The sequence below is a fragment of the Ipomoea nil genome, unplaced genomic scaffold (assembly GCF_001879475.1).
Source record: "Ipomoea nil cultivar Tokyo-kokei standard unplaced genomic scaffold, Asagao_1.1 scaffold3087, whole genome shotgun sequence".
In the NCBI taxonomy this organism is placed as follows: Eukaryota; Viridiplantae; Streptophyta; class Magnoliopsida; order Solanales; family Convolvulaceae; genus Ipomoea; species Ipomoea nil.
In genome coordinates this window covers 3,761,214-3,775,161 of record NW_017619515.1, presented here as the reverse complement: position 1 = coordinate 3,775,161, position 13,948 = coordinate 3,761,214, and the positions used below count along the sequence as shown (strand labels likewise).

The following is a 13,948-nucleotide window of genomic DNA, read 5'->3' as shown; positions in this document are numbered from 1 at the left end:
CTAGTCCTCTGCTCTGTTTTTCTCATTCTCTCTCTAAATCTTCTGTAGCAGTGCCGCGTTTTTTTCCTTCTGCTAGAGCCTGGAGGTGAGTTAGATCTATAACTTTCCGTTTAATGTTTCTATTTTTCTTTCCTTCAATTCAATGCCATTTTCAACTGAATACATTCGTAACATCTTCCTTGTATTGATTGGATCTTGATGTGCTTTGAAACCGCATAATTCTTGACATTGTACTTTGGTTTTCTTGATCTAGGTCAGCCAGATCTGATCAACCAACCAATACAAAATGGGGTTTAAGATCTGGGTTTTATTTATGTGCTTGGTGTGGGGATTGGGTCATGGGTTTTATCTGCCGGGCAGTTACCCTCACATATATGGGGTTGGGGATTCGTTGAATGTGAAGGTCAATTCACTCACTTCAATTGACACTGAGATGCCTTTTAGTTACTATAGTTTGCCCTTCTGTCAGCCACAAGAGGGCATTAAGGACAGTGCTGAAAATCTTGGTGAGCTCCTTATGGGGGACAGGATTGAGAACTCACCCTATAAGTTTAAGATGTACACAAACGAAACTCAGACTTTCCTGTGTCAGTCAAAGCCATTGTCTGGGGAGGAGTTTAAGCTCTTGAAGAAGAGGATTGATGAGATGTATCAGGTGAACTTGATCCTTGATAATTTGCCTGCAATTAGGTATACTCCTAATGATGGGTTTTTCTTGAGGTGGACTGGTTACCCTATTGGGATTAAGGTTCAAGATTCATATTATGTGTTTAACCACTTGAGGTTTACTGTTCTTGTTCATAAGTACGAGGAGACCAATGTGGCTCGGGTGATGGGTACTGGGGATGCGGCTGAGGTCATCCCTACAGTTGGCAAAACTGGATCTGAGGCACCAGGGTATATGGTTGTTGGGTTTGAGGTTGTCCCTTGTAGTTTCCAGCACAATGCCGAGTCATTGAAGAACTTGAAGATGTATGGTAAATACCCATCTCCAATTAAGTGTGATCCTACTACAGTTGGAATGGCTATTAAAGAAAGTGAACCTGTGGCCTTTTCGTATGAGGTCAACTTTGTTGAGAGTGATATCAAGTGGCCATCGAGGTGGGATGCATATTTGAAGATGGAGGGGGCAAAGGTGCACTGGTTCTCTATTCTCAACTCTCTCATGGTTATTACTTTCTTAGCTGGAATTGTGCTTGTGATCTTCTTGAGGACTGTTAGACGAGATCTCACAAGGTATGAGGAGCTTGACAAAGAGGCCCAAGCCCAGATGAATGAGGAGTTATCAGGGTGGAAACTTGTTGTTGCTGATGTGTTTCGAGCACCAAGTAATCCAGCATTGTTGTGTGTGATGGTTGGAGATGGAGTTCAGATCCTAGGAATGGCAGTGGTGACTATTCTGTTTGCTGCTCTTGGATTCATGTCCCCAGCTTCGCGTGGAACATTGATTACGGGTATGCTGTTTATCTACATGATTCTTGGTGTTGCAGCTGGCTATGTTGCTGTTCGTCTTTGGAGGACAATCTTTTGCGGTGATCACAAGGGCTGGGTTTCGGTTTCATGGAAAGCTGCCTGTTTCTTCCCTGGTATTTCATTCCTTATACTCACTACTTTAAATTTCTTATTGTGGGGTAGTCAAAGTACAGGAGCCATTCCATTCTCCCTGTTTGTTGTTCTCATTCTGCTATGGTTCTGCATCTCCGTTCCCCTTACCCTGGTTGGAGGATACCTTGGGGCAAAGGCACCTCACATTGAGTATCCAGTGAGAACGAACCAAATCCCCCGTGAAATTCCTGCTCAAAAATATCCATCTTGGCTATTAGTCCTTGGTGCTGGTACCCTACCTTTCGGCACACTTTTCATTGAGCTATTCTTTATCATGTCGAGTCTGTGGATGGGGCGTGTATACTATGTGTTTGGATTTCTGCTGATTGTTATGATCCTACTGGTGGTGGTGTGTGCTGAGGTGTCGCTTGTTTTGACATACATGCACCTTTGTGTGGAGGACTGGCAGTGGTGGTGGAAGTCCTTCTTTGCTTCTGGATCTGTTGCCATATACATTTTCCTATACTCTGTGAACTATCTGGTGTTTGACCTGAAGAGCTTGAGCGGACCTGTTTCTGCTACCCTTTACTTAGGGTATTCTCTTTTCATGGTTCTGGCAATCATGCTTGCAACCGGTACAGTTGGCTTCGTATCCTCCTTCTGGTTTGTGCATTACTTGTTCTCTTCTGTGAAACTGGATTGAAACACAACAACATTTCCAGGCTCTCTCTCTCTAAAGTCTAAAGCTAGGAGGAATACGGGACAGAATATCATTGAGAGTATACTATATTATATTTCTTGTATTATTATTATTATTATTCTTGTTTCATAGGGAGTAAGAAGATGTGAAGATGAACAATAAACATCACCCACCTGTTCTTTGTTAAATTATTATTTGTTTCTTAGATGCAAGTAGGAGGATATTACTTAAACTGCTTTCTTTTATAGAGGTAAAAAAAATAATTACTTTCCAACAAACCACCACTTGTGTGGGATGATATCAGAATTGTGTTGCCTAACTTAACTACACAGTGACAGTTATGGAGATAATAATATAGTCAGCTATGACATAATGGCGACAGTTTGAGTTGTGAGTAGTCTTAGGCAAACAAGGAGGCGAGTTTGGAGGCAAGCTTTTCACTCTTGTAGTCATCTCGAAGCTGAATAAACCTATCATATCAAAAAACACATGAGAATGGATGTATGTGTATCATCAAAAAGAAAAGAATAGAAACAAAACTTACTTCTGTGCGTCCTTCCTGATACTTGGGGTTCCCTCAACTAGAGAGGACAGGCTTTCAGGAGCAACAATAAACACATTTGCCATGCTACAATAAAAACACCATTAAGTTAGGAGGGGAATTCATTTCTTTCTTTCTTTCTTTCTTTCTTTATTTATAATAACAAACTCACATGCCCAGCATTTCAAATTTCTCATCCACTGGAGGAGTATTGAACCCACGCACATACTCCCCATACTCTGTTATATCACGTTTCATGCGCAACCCTCCACTGCAAAACTCAACCATATATAGGGACAACATTTATACTTAATTCATCAACAAATTTGGATTTATATATTATATAGATAAACATCTTCATTTATTCTCTAATTTTTAATTACTAATTTTCAAAAATCTCTCTCCAGGGAGAAAATTGGATTTTCACATGTGTAATGCACTTCTACATGAAGCATAAGGCTTCAAAGGCATAGATAGATAGATCTTCTAAATCTTATGCACAACTGTTCAAATATTATTATATTAATATACAGCCTGTGGAGGATGGATGGTTCTTCAATCTTAACACACACACACAGCTAAAAAGGTAAAAGTGATTACCTAGGATTAAAAGTAAACTTCTGCCAGTGATTAAGCAACCCTTTATGGAGACGATTCCCCTGAACACAATTTTACAATGTTATTCCAAATATAGAACAAACCATTGCTCACAAACTCCATATATTTCAAACTGCTTTTGGAGAATACAACTGCCATTGTGTTACATATCCACATTACTATATAATCAATACGAAATTGATAAACTAGCCATTAGTAACTACTATAATAATCTCTTCTTTTTTATTAAGTGATGAAAACACAATCATAACTATTGCATAGCCTCACAGCATAAAGAACCACCATAAGCAGATTACCTTCTTCAGTTCGACAAACAATATAATTCAAATTATTAAACAACACATAAAGAAAATCATATAAACTTGATCACCTAGCCATTAATAACACTATAGCAATAACAACATAAGGTGCTATGTCAAAAAGATGCATGTTAAGTGCTGGTTTGCCCCAAACTACTTTTGGGCTTATATACTAAAAAAAAAACTACAAGTTGGACAACACTAAAATGGTTTTTCTGAAGTAAATAAGCTGGCTGCTTTTACTCCTATCTACAAGTCTCAAGCCCTTTTCTTCAACAAGGTGGACAAGTGGTGCATGTTTAATGAAGCTATTAAAATTTCCTTTTTGTCCAAATGTATATGGTATACCAATTAATCAGAATTAGACTAAAGCATCACTAAACCAATAGATGTTCTTTATTGTAACCTTGGCTACCTTTGGAAACAAGTTTGACTATTAAATCATCCAGAGTTTGTCACTTTGTCTATTGTAAAAATAAAAATAAAAAATAAAAAGAAAAGAAAGAGCTTTTAATGTGCATTTGGGCAAACATAATAAAACCTTATTCCACTTGTTACTTTAAAAAATAACTTCTGATGGCAGATAGGAAGTGTTGAGAGGAGATAGAAACGATGGAAATAAAGAGAAAAGAGAAACAAAGAGGATAGAGAAGAGAAAAGGGGAGCGAATTCATAATCTTTTTTCAATAATCATTAAAAGCTATCAATATTATGAAAGGCCCATATTAATAGGCAAGGAAAACTAAAGTGACTGACCAATAAATTGAAGAGACACTACCTAATGAACTAAAGAGACTTTGATGAATAAAGCATTTAAGGTGTGCTATTTGTTACTTCTCTACTCATTTATTCCATTTGAAAAGCTTCAGCCAGGCTAAGCTTACTCTAAAATACACACACACACACATGCTGCTCAATTGCTTTGATGTTTCTAATAAATTTATAATACATAAAAAATTAGAGTGGCTAATCCTCAAACTTATAAATTATGACGTGCATTCATAATATGAAAAACACAAAACCTTTCAAAATGACAGTAGCCCCAATCACTTAAAAGTCAGCTCAAAACAACAGAAGAAACAGTTCAAGGGTTCATGATCAAAATATGGAGAAAACAAGGAAACGGAATGAATTTTACAGATACATAATATCTTATATTAACAAATAATGAAGATATAAACACATTTTAAAGCAAATAAGATAAAGGATATACCACTTCAGTAAGAAATGCTTGTTTATTTAGCCCATCTAGTGCAGTAAATGCAGATTCAAGTACTCGGGATGAGTAAGCAACAACTCTGACAAAGGAAAACCTTGTTAATATTTGATAATATAAAAATAGAGAAGCATATACTGGGTAGAAATAAGAACATACAATATGATGAAGAAAAGAGACATGTATCAGATATTCCAATACTATGTTATAAGATATTAGAGGATTCATTGTGCAACTTAGTATATAAATATCCTTTTACAATAAATAAATACATTAAACTCAAGATGATATTTTCATTTCATTATGTTATGCACCTTGCACAGGCAATGGTTGGCCGATGATCTGGGATAATGCAATCATCAGCTGACCTATAATCTGTAGCCTTCTGTTCCGTTGATAGCAAACGTTCCACCTATGCAGTGTTTCAAATATATAGTTAACACCTTTTTTCAACAGCCCCCCCCAAAAAAAAAAAAAAAAAAAAAACGATTTAAAAAAAAAATGTGCCACCAAGGGAGGAAAGCACCCAGATATTAGCACACAGGAGTTCAAGTTAGGATGAACAATTTTTTGGGTATATTAACAGAACATTAGGAATGAGATAATACAGAGAACCCCTGCGTACAAGTTTAACCACATACCTCAGCCATAACAGTTTCAATGCATTGTTGAAGCCCCTTATAAGCACAACTCTCTGCTCTAGACAAAGCCGATGCCATTTCTTCACAGGCAGCAGCATGGGCACCATCAATGGGTAATAAAAGACGAGATATTGAGTTGGCAAAGTACTGCAGAAAAGTGTCCATTGCAATTGAAACAAATATCAAGTATTTTCTTACAGCTTCAAGGGAAGAGTAAACAGCAATAGAAGAAATAAAAAAAGAAAATACTTGTTGCACAATAGCCACACTGCTTCCACAACATTGAACAGCCACCATGAAAGTTCTGAAACTGCTTTCACCAGCAGCAGCAGCAGATTCTGCCTGCACATTACCAACCAAATCATTACTCAGCCAGCTTAGGCATAAAATATTCTCTAAATAGGACAGATTCTTAGAAGCAATCTTGAGTAAATTTCAAACTGAATAAGAAGGTACAAGTACTTACATTAGAAGTACCTCTTCTACTAACGCTACTTGCTATAACATATCTTTCCCTTAAAGCTGCAGCTTCAGTTAGGCTGTTCCTGGCTCTCTCAAGGCCTTCAGTAATGTATATACTAACCTGGAAAACAACAAATAAACAAGGCATAGCAGATAGAACCGAAGGGTCAAAAGGATAATAAAGACTAACAAAAGGAAATATGAAATAATTCTGAAATAAGAGAAACCAACACAGAACTAAATCAGACAGCAATTCTTAGAGGAGAGCAATCAGTCAGTGATATCAATGGTCTAAGGTGTTACAAAAAATAGTGAAGGCCAGATTTTTTGGATTTTAAAAGATCTACAGGGTGGAATCACCAAATATGGCTCCTTGTGCAAACTCAGGTACACTGAAAATAAATGTTAGACCACGGGTATTATAAAAGAGCTTGGACGCCAATAAATGTTGTGCAAACTCCTGGACGCCACCAAAGTGGACTGAACAAGCAGCTTGGACGCCACCAATACCACGGGTAGATTGAATCCAATCAATTAACTAATCTAACCCATAGCCATATAAACCTATATGCTCTCTCTTATTTTACCAATGTGGGACTCTTAACATAATGCGTTCACAAACTTCAAAATCTGAAGAATAAATTAGGAAAATATTCAAGTCTATGAGCAGAAACACACTTGAAGCATGACAAGGCTGGTGAGCAAACTTACTTGGTCCAAAAGGCAGGTGAAAACAGCTCTAACATAGGCAGCAAGTGCTAAAGGCTGAGAGAAGAGTCAATCAATAAGTAGGAGCATAAACGAAACTCAAAAAGCTAGACCAAGGTATCAGAAGTATAGAGCAATTTGATAACCAACATGAAAAAAAAGAGCTATGCTTTGACACTAATTTTATATCTAGCACTAGCAAGACTGAAACGAGGGGTGTTTTTAAACTAACAACCAATGCACCAAAGTTTAACACCAGCTCTCTTCACACATGAGATTAGCATGCAACAGACAGCCTCATGGCATATATACCTGTGATGAAAACACAGTGCACCTAGATATTGCTTCTTCATTCCATCGCACAAACTCTGTCACCACAGTAACGGATATTTGCTGGTGGGAGGATGTCATTGAAGCACCCTTAGAGCGTCCAATTGTCCCAGATGACTCAGAAGATTGCTGGCCTTCAGCGTGCCGCTCCTCCATCTGCAAGATATAAGTAATGTCAAAGAAATGATTTTAATGATTTGACATGGTTTCTGGAGGGGGAATGAAAATGAAAGCATAGGAACTTTTAGAGAAACAATGAAGAAGTATGTTTCAAACCTTAGCTTTGTAAAGTTGTCTGAGAGATGCCTGTTCATACTCGATATAAACATCCTTGTGTGGGAGGAACAGAGATTCTGTTAGGCCTATGATAGCAAGGTATAAAAGTAAACAAACATCAATACCAAAAGGTATTAAAGCAAAATGTTTACATTCTAAAAATGATGCTTGCATTCAGTCTAAGAAGGTTGTGCTTTCACTATGGTCAAACAAGTTTCTCTTCTATAAAGGAGATTCATGAACTCTATTCCTCTCTCTTTCTATCCACTTTTCTAGCCGACCAAATATCAAAATTCAGACTTCCCTTTACCTTTCCTTTTATCTTAACTCTTGACTCTGCAATGAAATCCCTACGTGAACTGAAATATATTGCATGCCCTTCATGTTTACTAGCATTTGGGTGATAAAAAAAGATATCTATATATCTTACATAATAATTGATCCTTAAGTAGGTACCTTCAACATCCAGGTCGCCACACCCAACCCCATGCAAATCTCTAGCAAGCTCCTGTGTCTTCTCATATGCCACAGCCAATAACATGAGATACTGAAAGATTAATAAGAACAGTAAGGTCAACAAGCGATCCCATTACTTGATCAGTAAAAAGGGATTTAAAATGTAATGAATAAATATAAGATTTAAAATAAAATAAAATAAATCAATCACCAGTACAAGTCCACCTTCCTCTATGGAAGGTGGATTAACAAGGGATGGCTTCATTAAGAGTTTCTCTAGAAGATTTGGAACTCGATCTTCTAAAACCCGCTGCATATAAAAATTCATCACTGAATGCATGCCCATAATAGTATGTACTCATAACAGTACAAGATTTAACCTTTAAGTGATAAATAATGCATTTCAAAAAGATTGTATACATATATATGTATGTGTGTGCGTGTGCATGTGCATGTATGCATGCATGCATGTATTTATGTATGTACATAAACAGCTTTAAGAAAGGAGATTGTTTCTTTTCTTGTGAAACTTAGTGCCTTGAAAGAAAATGGAGACAATCATAAGAAAAGAAGATATGTTCAGGGCTAATCTAAGTTCTAAGAAAAGAACATTCATCAGAATGTACCTGGACCAATATTGACATGACATCATTTGGTGAAGGAAATACTGCCGTTATAGTGGCTGCTTCTCTTCTCACAGTGTCTGAATGTAAATCATACTGTGTAAACAGATCAGAAATCAAGAAAAGAAATACATTCACTACATCCATTATTCTATTTGACACCTGTAATTTGCTTGTACACTGAAGAAAGACCCTGGGCAACATTGGTAGGGTTAGGTTGGGATTCCTGATCACCAAAAACTTGTTTGGCATCTGCATTCATGACTGCCAAATCAAACATTGGACGCAATCCAACATAGTGTTGCATGGCACTAGTACCCCTGTTAAACTGCATTTCCAACGAATAGTTATATGAATCATTCTCTTTTTATCATCTGATCACTTTCATTGAAAAACATGATAGCAAAAATAAAATATTTAAAAATGTAAAAGGAACCTATGCAGGAAAAATAATAAGGTCAATGAACTCTAAAATTTTATTCAAAGTCTCTTATTGTATCAATCAGGTTCAACACAACTCTTATCCCCCAAGGTTCAAAACAAGTGAAGAGAGTAAAATGAACTGCTGTTGAAGACAATTTCAGGATAAAATATATTTTTTTCCTGTATTCAGTATCCTATTCCTACCAATGCCTACTTGCTTTAAGCAACCTTTGTCACGTTATTATGGCAGTATGACGCTCTTTTTTACCTAATATTCGATATCTCAGATTATTTATTATTATGTTATAATAATTTAAGATTGGGCTAGGGTGTGCCAAACCACACTAAAAGATTGAATCCAACCAATTACTCAATTAGCTAGTCTAACCCATGACCTTATAAACCCATATACTTTCTCTTATTTTATCAATGTGGGACTCTTAACAATTTATAACAGCAGAAGTAGTATACAAATGTGCAGAACTTACCTTTGACAAAATTTTAGCACATTCTGCCATTGTAGACAACTCCCGTCGTTGAGATGCTGCATCAAAACGGGATAACAATCTGTTTTCCAACTCTGCATAGGGATAATATAGAAAATTTACTTAGAATTTCCTTCAAAATAAATAAAACATAGGAGCTATAATTGGGAAAAAATTGCAAAAAAAAAAAAAAAAAAAAAAAAAAAAGAGCTCATTATAATCATAAAATATTGTCATTTCTCACACACCTGTTAGGTTCAAGGCCAGGAAATATGCTCTCTTCTCTAAAAATATCGGTAAATTTCCATGCATTTTCTTTCCCCAGATCCAACATGAATAGGAGTAATCCATTCATTTCATACCACTACAAAACTATGTCATACTAACCTACTCTCAAAGATCATCATGTCTTACACTTGCAAGCCTTCTCAACCTAGGAACAATTCCACCATTCTAGATTCTACAGTGGGACAAGTATTGATGACAATTTCTATACAAAATCAATGCCTTTTTCGATGATTTTGAGATTTTTCCTTAGCAATGGATGATTTTTCTCAGTATCAGGTATAACATGAGTGAAAAAGGATCACTTTAATTGGTATCAGGGCTAAATGCCAATATGTGATCTTTTGGAACATTAGAAGAAGTTGCTACTAGTAGCAGAATAGTTAAAGCAATAGGTTAGACATTGATGTACCATTGCAGTATTCTTGGAGGTTAGCAACAGCAACTTCCAATCCTCTACTTGCTGTTGCATTCCCAGCCACTGATGAGGCAGCCATACCTTGTCCACCAATATCTTCCTCAGCAAATGATCCTAATATTTTTTATAATACGCACAATCAATTCATGAAACAGTTATTTTCTGTACAGAAAACCTGGGGGTGGAGGATAAAGGAATAATACCTTCTTACATAGCACAAGAGAATAAATGCGTAAGAAACAAATAAAGGGGAACAAACAAAAATGTAAATAATGGATTGGGCAAAAGAAAACTGAGAAAAAAAGAGCTAAGTGTCAAAAAAAAAAAAAAAAAAAGTCAAGGACATAGCATAATCTCATATCTTTATTTCATTCTAGAATAATCAACCATACCCACAAACTGCAGAGGGGTGGCTGTTGTGTCAACTTGAAGCCATAACCAACAATATACAATAAAGCAACTAGAAAGTTGCTCCTAAGCTCACTCTCAATAAAATAGCAATACAACATTATGCACTTTAACAGGATTTCAAACTCCTAAGAGTTATAGCCGAACAAAATAATTATAATATTCAGCCAGTATTCAGAAAATCTGTCTTGTTTCATGTTAGTATACTAAATCTAGTTTTCTCAGGAATTATAATGACCAAGTTTGACAACAGTTCAACTTGTTAAAAAAGAGTTCAAAATAGTGTCAAACATATATGCTAATACAAAACAGAATAGTTGAATATTACAGATAAGCTTAATTTCAAACTTTTGTCCAAATCAAGAGTGGTATAAATGCAACAAGAACAAAAAAAAAAAAAAAAAAAAAAAGGTTTATGAGTTTATCAACAAAGTACAGCGATCTTACTCAATTTCTGTGCAATTGAAGCAGCCTCAGCAACACGACTATCATCAGAGAATAAAGGAGAGAGTTCCATCAAATCTCCAGGACTACCATTAAACTCCATCAAGTACTATAACAAAAGATTAACCATCTATCAATCTATCATCAATAGTGCATTATGTATAAGTAGAAAAGAAGAAGAAGAAGAAGAAGAAGAATGTCCATAAGCAAGGGATTAGCTTAAGAACATGCACCATGAAACAAACTACTGTAAAGAATCAAAGTTACCTTTACAAGGTCTATAGTTTGACTAGCATTTTCTCGCTGTGTATCTGCACTCTGAACCATAAATAAAAATGCAAGAAATACATATAAGAATCCCACATTACAAGAGAAACATACTTAAGCAAGAAAGACAGTAGTTATGTAATAGTCTAATAGATGGCAACAAGAACAAAATTATTGAGTTTGACTGATGTTTACCTGTAGATGATCTCCAATTTTGGCTGCAGTTTGACCCACACTAGATATACGAGAATCCAAACGTGCAAAGCTATCAAACAAGACATCTACACCTTTCTCTAGCTTAATAATAACAAATTGTAATGTCCAATATTCAGCACCATACTAAAGCCAAGCAATTAAGGATTAAAAAAAAAAAAAAAAAAAACTAATAGACAGATAAAAGATATGAATGGAACACCAACTGAATCATTCTTCATCTAGTAAGACAAACATGTTATTATTAATTTATTATTATTGCCACTCTGTATTGTTGTTGTGTATTGTCAGTAAATGAGGGATTTGATTGCCATAGATTTGAATAAATTTAGGAAAGTCATATCCTAGAAATAAAGGAAATGATTAATCAATCCTTGACTTTCTTATCTTTTCTTATTTAAGTTGTATGCTCTATCTTCCTTTTGATTAAGGCAGAAATTATTTTCCTTCTCTCTTCCTTTATAAACTCTTAGCTCTAAAATTACTCCATATTACTACTTCTTAGCCCTTAGCCAAGTTGAGTGACCCTAGCGCAATCTTAGTTTATAACAACTTCTAACTCTTATGGCCTATCAATTTTTCCCCATAACATAATTAATTCAACAGCAGACTGCACATATACAAAAATTAAATGTAATAGGGAACTAAGTGTAAGTTTCAGCCAAGTAAATTCAAAACACTTCAAAGAAAACTTGAATCTCACAGTTAAAACATCTTGCTGGTATGCAACCAGAGAAAAACATAACAAGGCATAACCTCTGAAAGCGTTTTCTTGTGCTTTGAGTCTTGAACAGAAACTTCTTTCTTGAGATTGTTAAGCTTCCCATCAATCTTTCAACCAAACATAGCAGCATCATCAGAACAGTAAGACAGAACATGAAGTCAGACAATCAACAATATGTTTCCTCATTTACCTTCTTTCTGAGATCAATCAATTGCGTACAAGAATTCTTAAATAAATCTAGTAAAGCATCAACTTCCGGGAACAGGGGATTTAACTGCCCTTGAACTGCCTTTCTTCCAGAAACAATGCCATGCCCTTCAGATGAATCTTTTTCTTCATCAGGCAATAGCCCATTCACTAAGTTTCCAAATAATGCATCAAATGAAAACTCCCCCTGAATGATGAAAATAAAGCATGTTACTGGTAATTATTAGGCATGTACTAGCCACTTAACTGTGCAAATCAAATAACTTAAATCCATATTCATCTTAGATGTTCAAGGCATTACCTTAAAGTTATCAATGTTCAGAACAAGTGGATAAGAGTCAGACTTTGACAACCTGTCAGCCTTCATTCCATCTCTAGTCTCTTTCATCTAATCGATGTGTAATACATGAGAATTTTCAAGGTTACATCTATATTAAATCATGAAAGAATTGCTTAAAGATCAAAGTGAAGGTAGTAGTGCAAATATAGTACATATCTGCTAATAAGAGAGTGCCCTCTATTGGGTGTTTGTATCATCCATTAGGAGTATTCAAATAGCACCATGATCAATATCATATTTATAAGGGTCATTAATTTTTTTTAAATATATAAAATGCCGGTCAATGAGAAAAATTTTTTTTTTTACCTCAAGATGGTTTCATTGGAATTAATGTTGTCAATATTAAGCAACCAAGATTAGCAACAAGAGTCAATATTTTACTGATCAGAAAGGCACATAAAATTTCAGAACAGAGAGAATAGGAAATTAAGTGTTATGATTGATTTCATTTATAATCATGAAAGAACTTCAGCTCTTTACTATAATAGTGGGTAGAAGTTCAGGTGATGTGCAAGGCTCTGCCCAACAATTTTCTTTCAAGTTTCAAGTTAAATTAAGTAGAATTAACAGAAATTACCTACAGTTCATCCAATTCCAAGTGATGACATATAACCATCCAACTCAATAATTCACATAATAGGAGAAATCTTTCAATTCTTTAATAAGCAGACATCTATTTTAAAGGCAAAGCAAAACCATCTTTATGACAAACAGGTTCAATATTTGAATTTGTGTTGCTAAATTTTGATAACAAAACCATAAACCAATCATCCAGTATTAGAACCATGTCTCATTTTCCGAGTAAGACATGCATATCATCAAAACACCGAGCACATTCACTCATTCGGAATTCTTGGTAATTAAAGAAACCTCCACTGTGTTGAATCTCATAAAACAATCATAACATAAAATTTCAATTTGGTTTGATGATAAGTATTATTTAACCCCCAAAATTAGGCCATGCAGAGACACTCAAGAAAACAAATAAGAATAAATTGAAATCAAATTCTCACTACTCAGCCGGAGTTACTGATATTTTATACGTATTGTCTATACAATAATTGAAAGAAAAGAATTCAATCTTTACAAGAAAATCAACATTTGAATACAAAGAGGCGAGTTGACTGAGTGTGGTTGGGAACGATGTGAAAAGGGAAAGAAGGTGGCACCTGAAATGATTATTAGGGATTCAGGAGACGAAGGAAGAAGATGAAGATCCAACCAACTGCAAATCAGGAAGGGGAATGAAATCTCAGGAAGAATAACAACTGAAATGCAGGACTGAGTTATGGCTGGTTTGCCCAAAAATATATGAAAGC

General features: G+C 35.5%; 2 protein-coding genes across 5 annotated transcripts; one reads left to right on the top strand and one right to left on the bottom strand.

Annotated features, from left to right (window-relative positions):
• LOC109166221 (transmembrane 9 superfamily member 11) lies at window positions 1–2,457 on the top strand. Its single transcript, XM_019315126.1, has 2 exons — window positions 1–85; window positions 254–2,457. The coding sequence occupies exon 2, from the start codon at window positions 287–289 to the stop codon at window positions 2,246–2,248; it is 1,962 nt and encodes a 653-aa protein (XP_019170671.1). The 5' UTR covers window positions 1–85; window positions 254–286; the 3' UTR covers window positions 2,249–2,457.
• Window positions 2,458–2,491: 34 nt separating this feature from the next.
• LOC109166219 (exocyst complex component SEC10-like) lies at window positions 2,492–13,948 on the bottom strand. 4 transcript variants are annotated; one of them, XM_019315124.1, is made up of 27 exons: window positions 13,799–13,946; window positions 13,590–13,600; window positions 13,043–13,048; window positions 12,591–12,681; window positions 12,273–12,476; window positions 12,115–12,189; window positions 11,341–11,442; window positions 11,146–11,196; window positions 10,882–10,987; window positions 10,021–10,140; window positions 9,327–9,418; window positions 8,578–8,743; window positions 8,419–8,495; window positions 8,004–8,102; window positions 7,793–7,883; window positions 7,337–7,422; window positions 7,043–7,216; window positions 6,734–6,787; window positions 6,027–6,143; window positions 5,810–5,902; window positions 5,561–5,707; window positions 5,234–5,331; window positions 4,917–5,001; window positions 3,387–3,445; window positions 2,959–3,057; window positions 2,790–2,873; window positions 2,492–2,715 (listed from the first exon to the last, which is right to left on the bottom strand). In XM_019315124.1, the coding sequence occupies exons 4-27, from the start codon at window positions 12,675–12,677 to the stop codon at window positions 2,646–2,648; spliced, it is 2,436 nt and encodes an 811-aa protein (XP_019170669.1). In that variant the 5' UTR covers window positions 12,678–12,681; window positions 13,043–13,048; window positions 13,590–13,600; window positions 13,799–13,946; the 3' UTR covers window positions 2,492–2,645. The 4 variants fall into 4 exon arrangements, 3 of the variants coding, with proteins under 3 accessions (XP_019170669.1, XP_019170668.1, XP_019170670.1); XM_019315123.1 differs by lacking the exons at window positions 13,043–13,048; window positions 13,590–13,600 and having other exon boundaries at window positions 12,591–12,677; XR_002051620.1 differs by lacking the exons at window positions 4,917–5,001; window positions 13,043–13,048; window positions 13,590–13,600 and having other exon boundaries at window positions 12,591–12,677; window positions 13,799–13,948.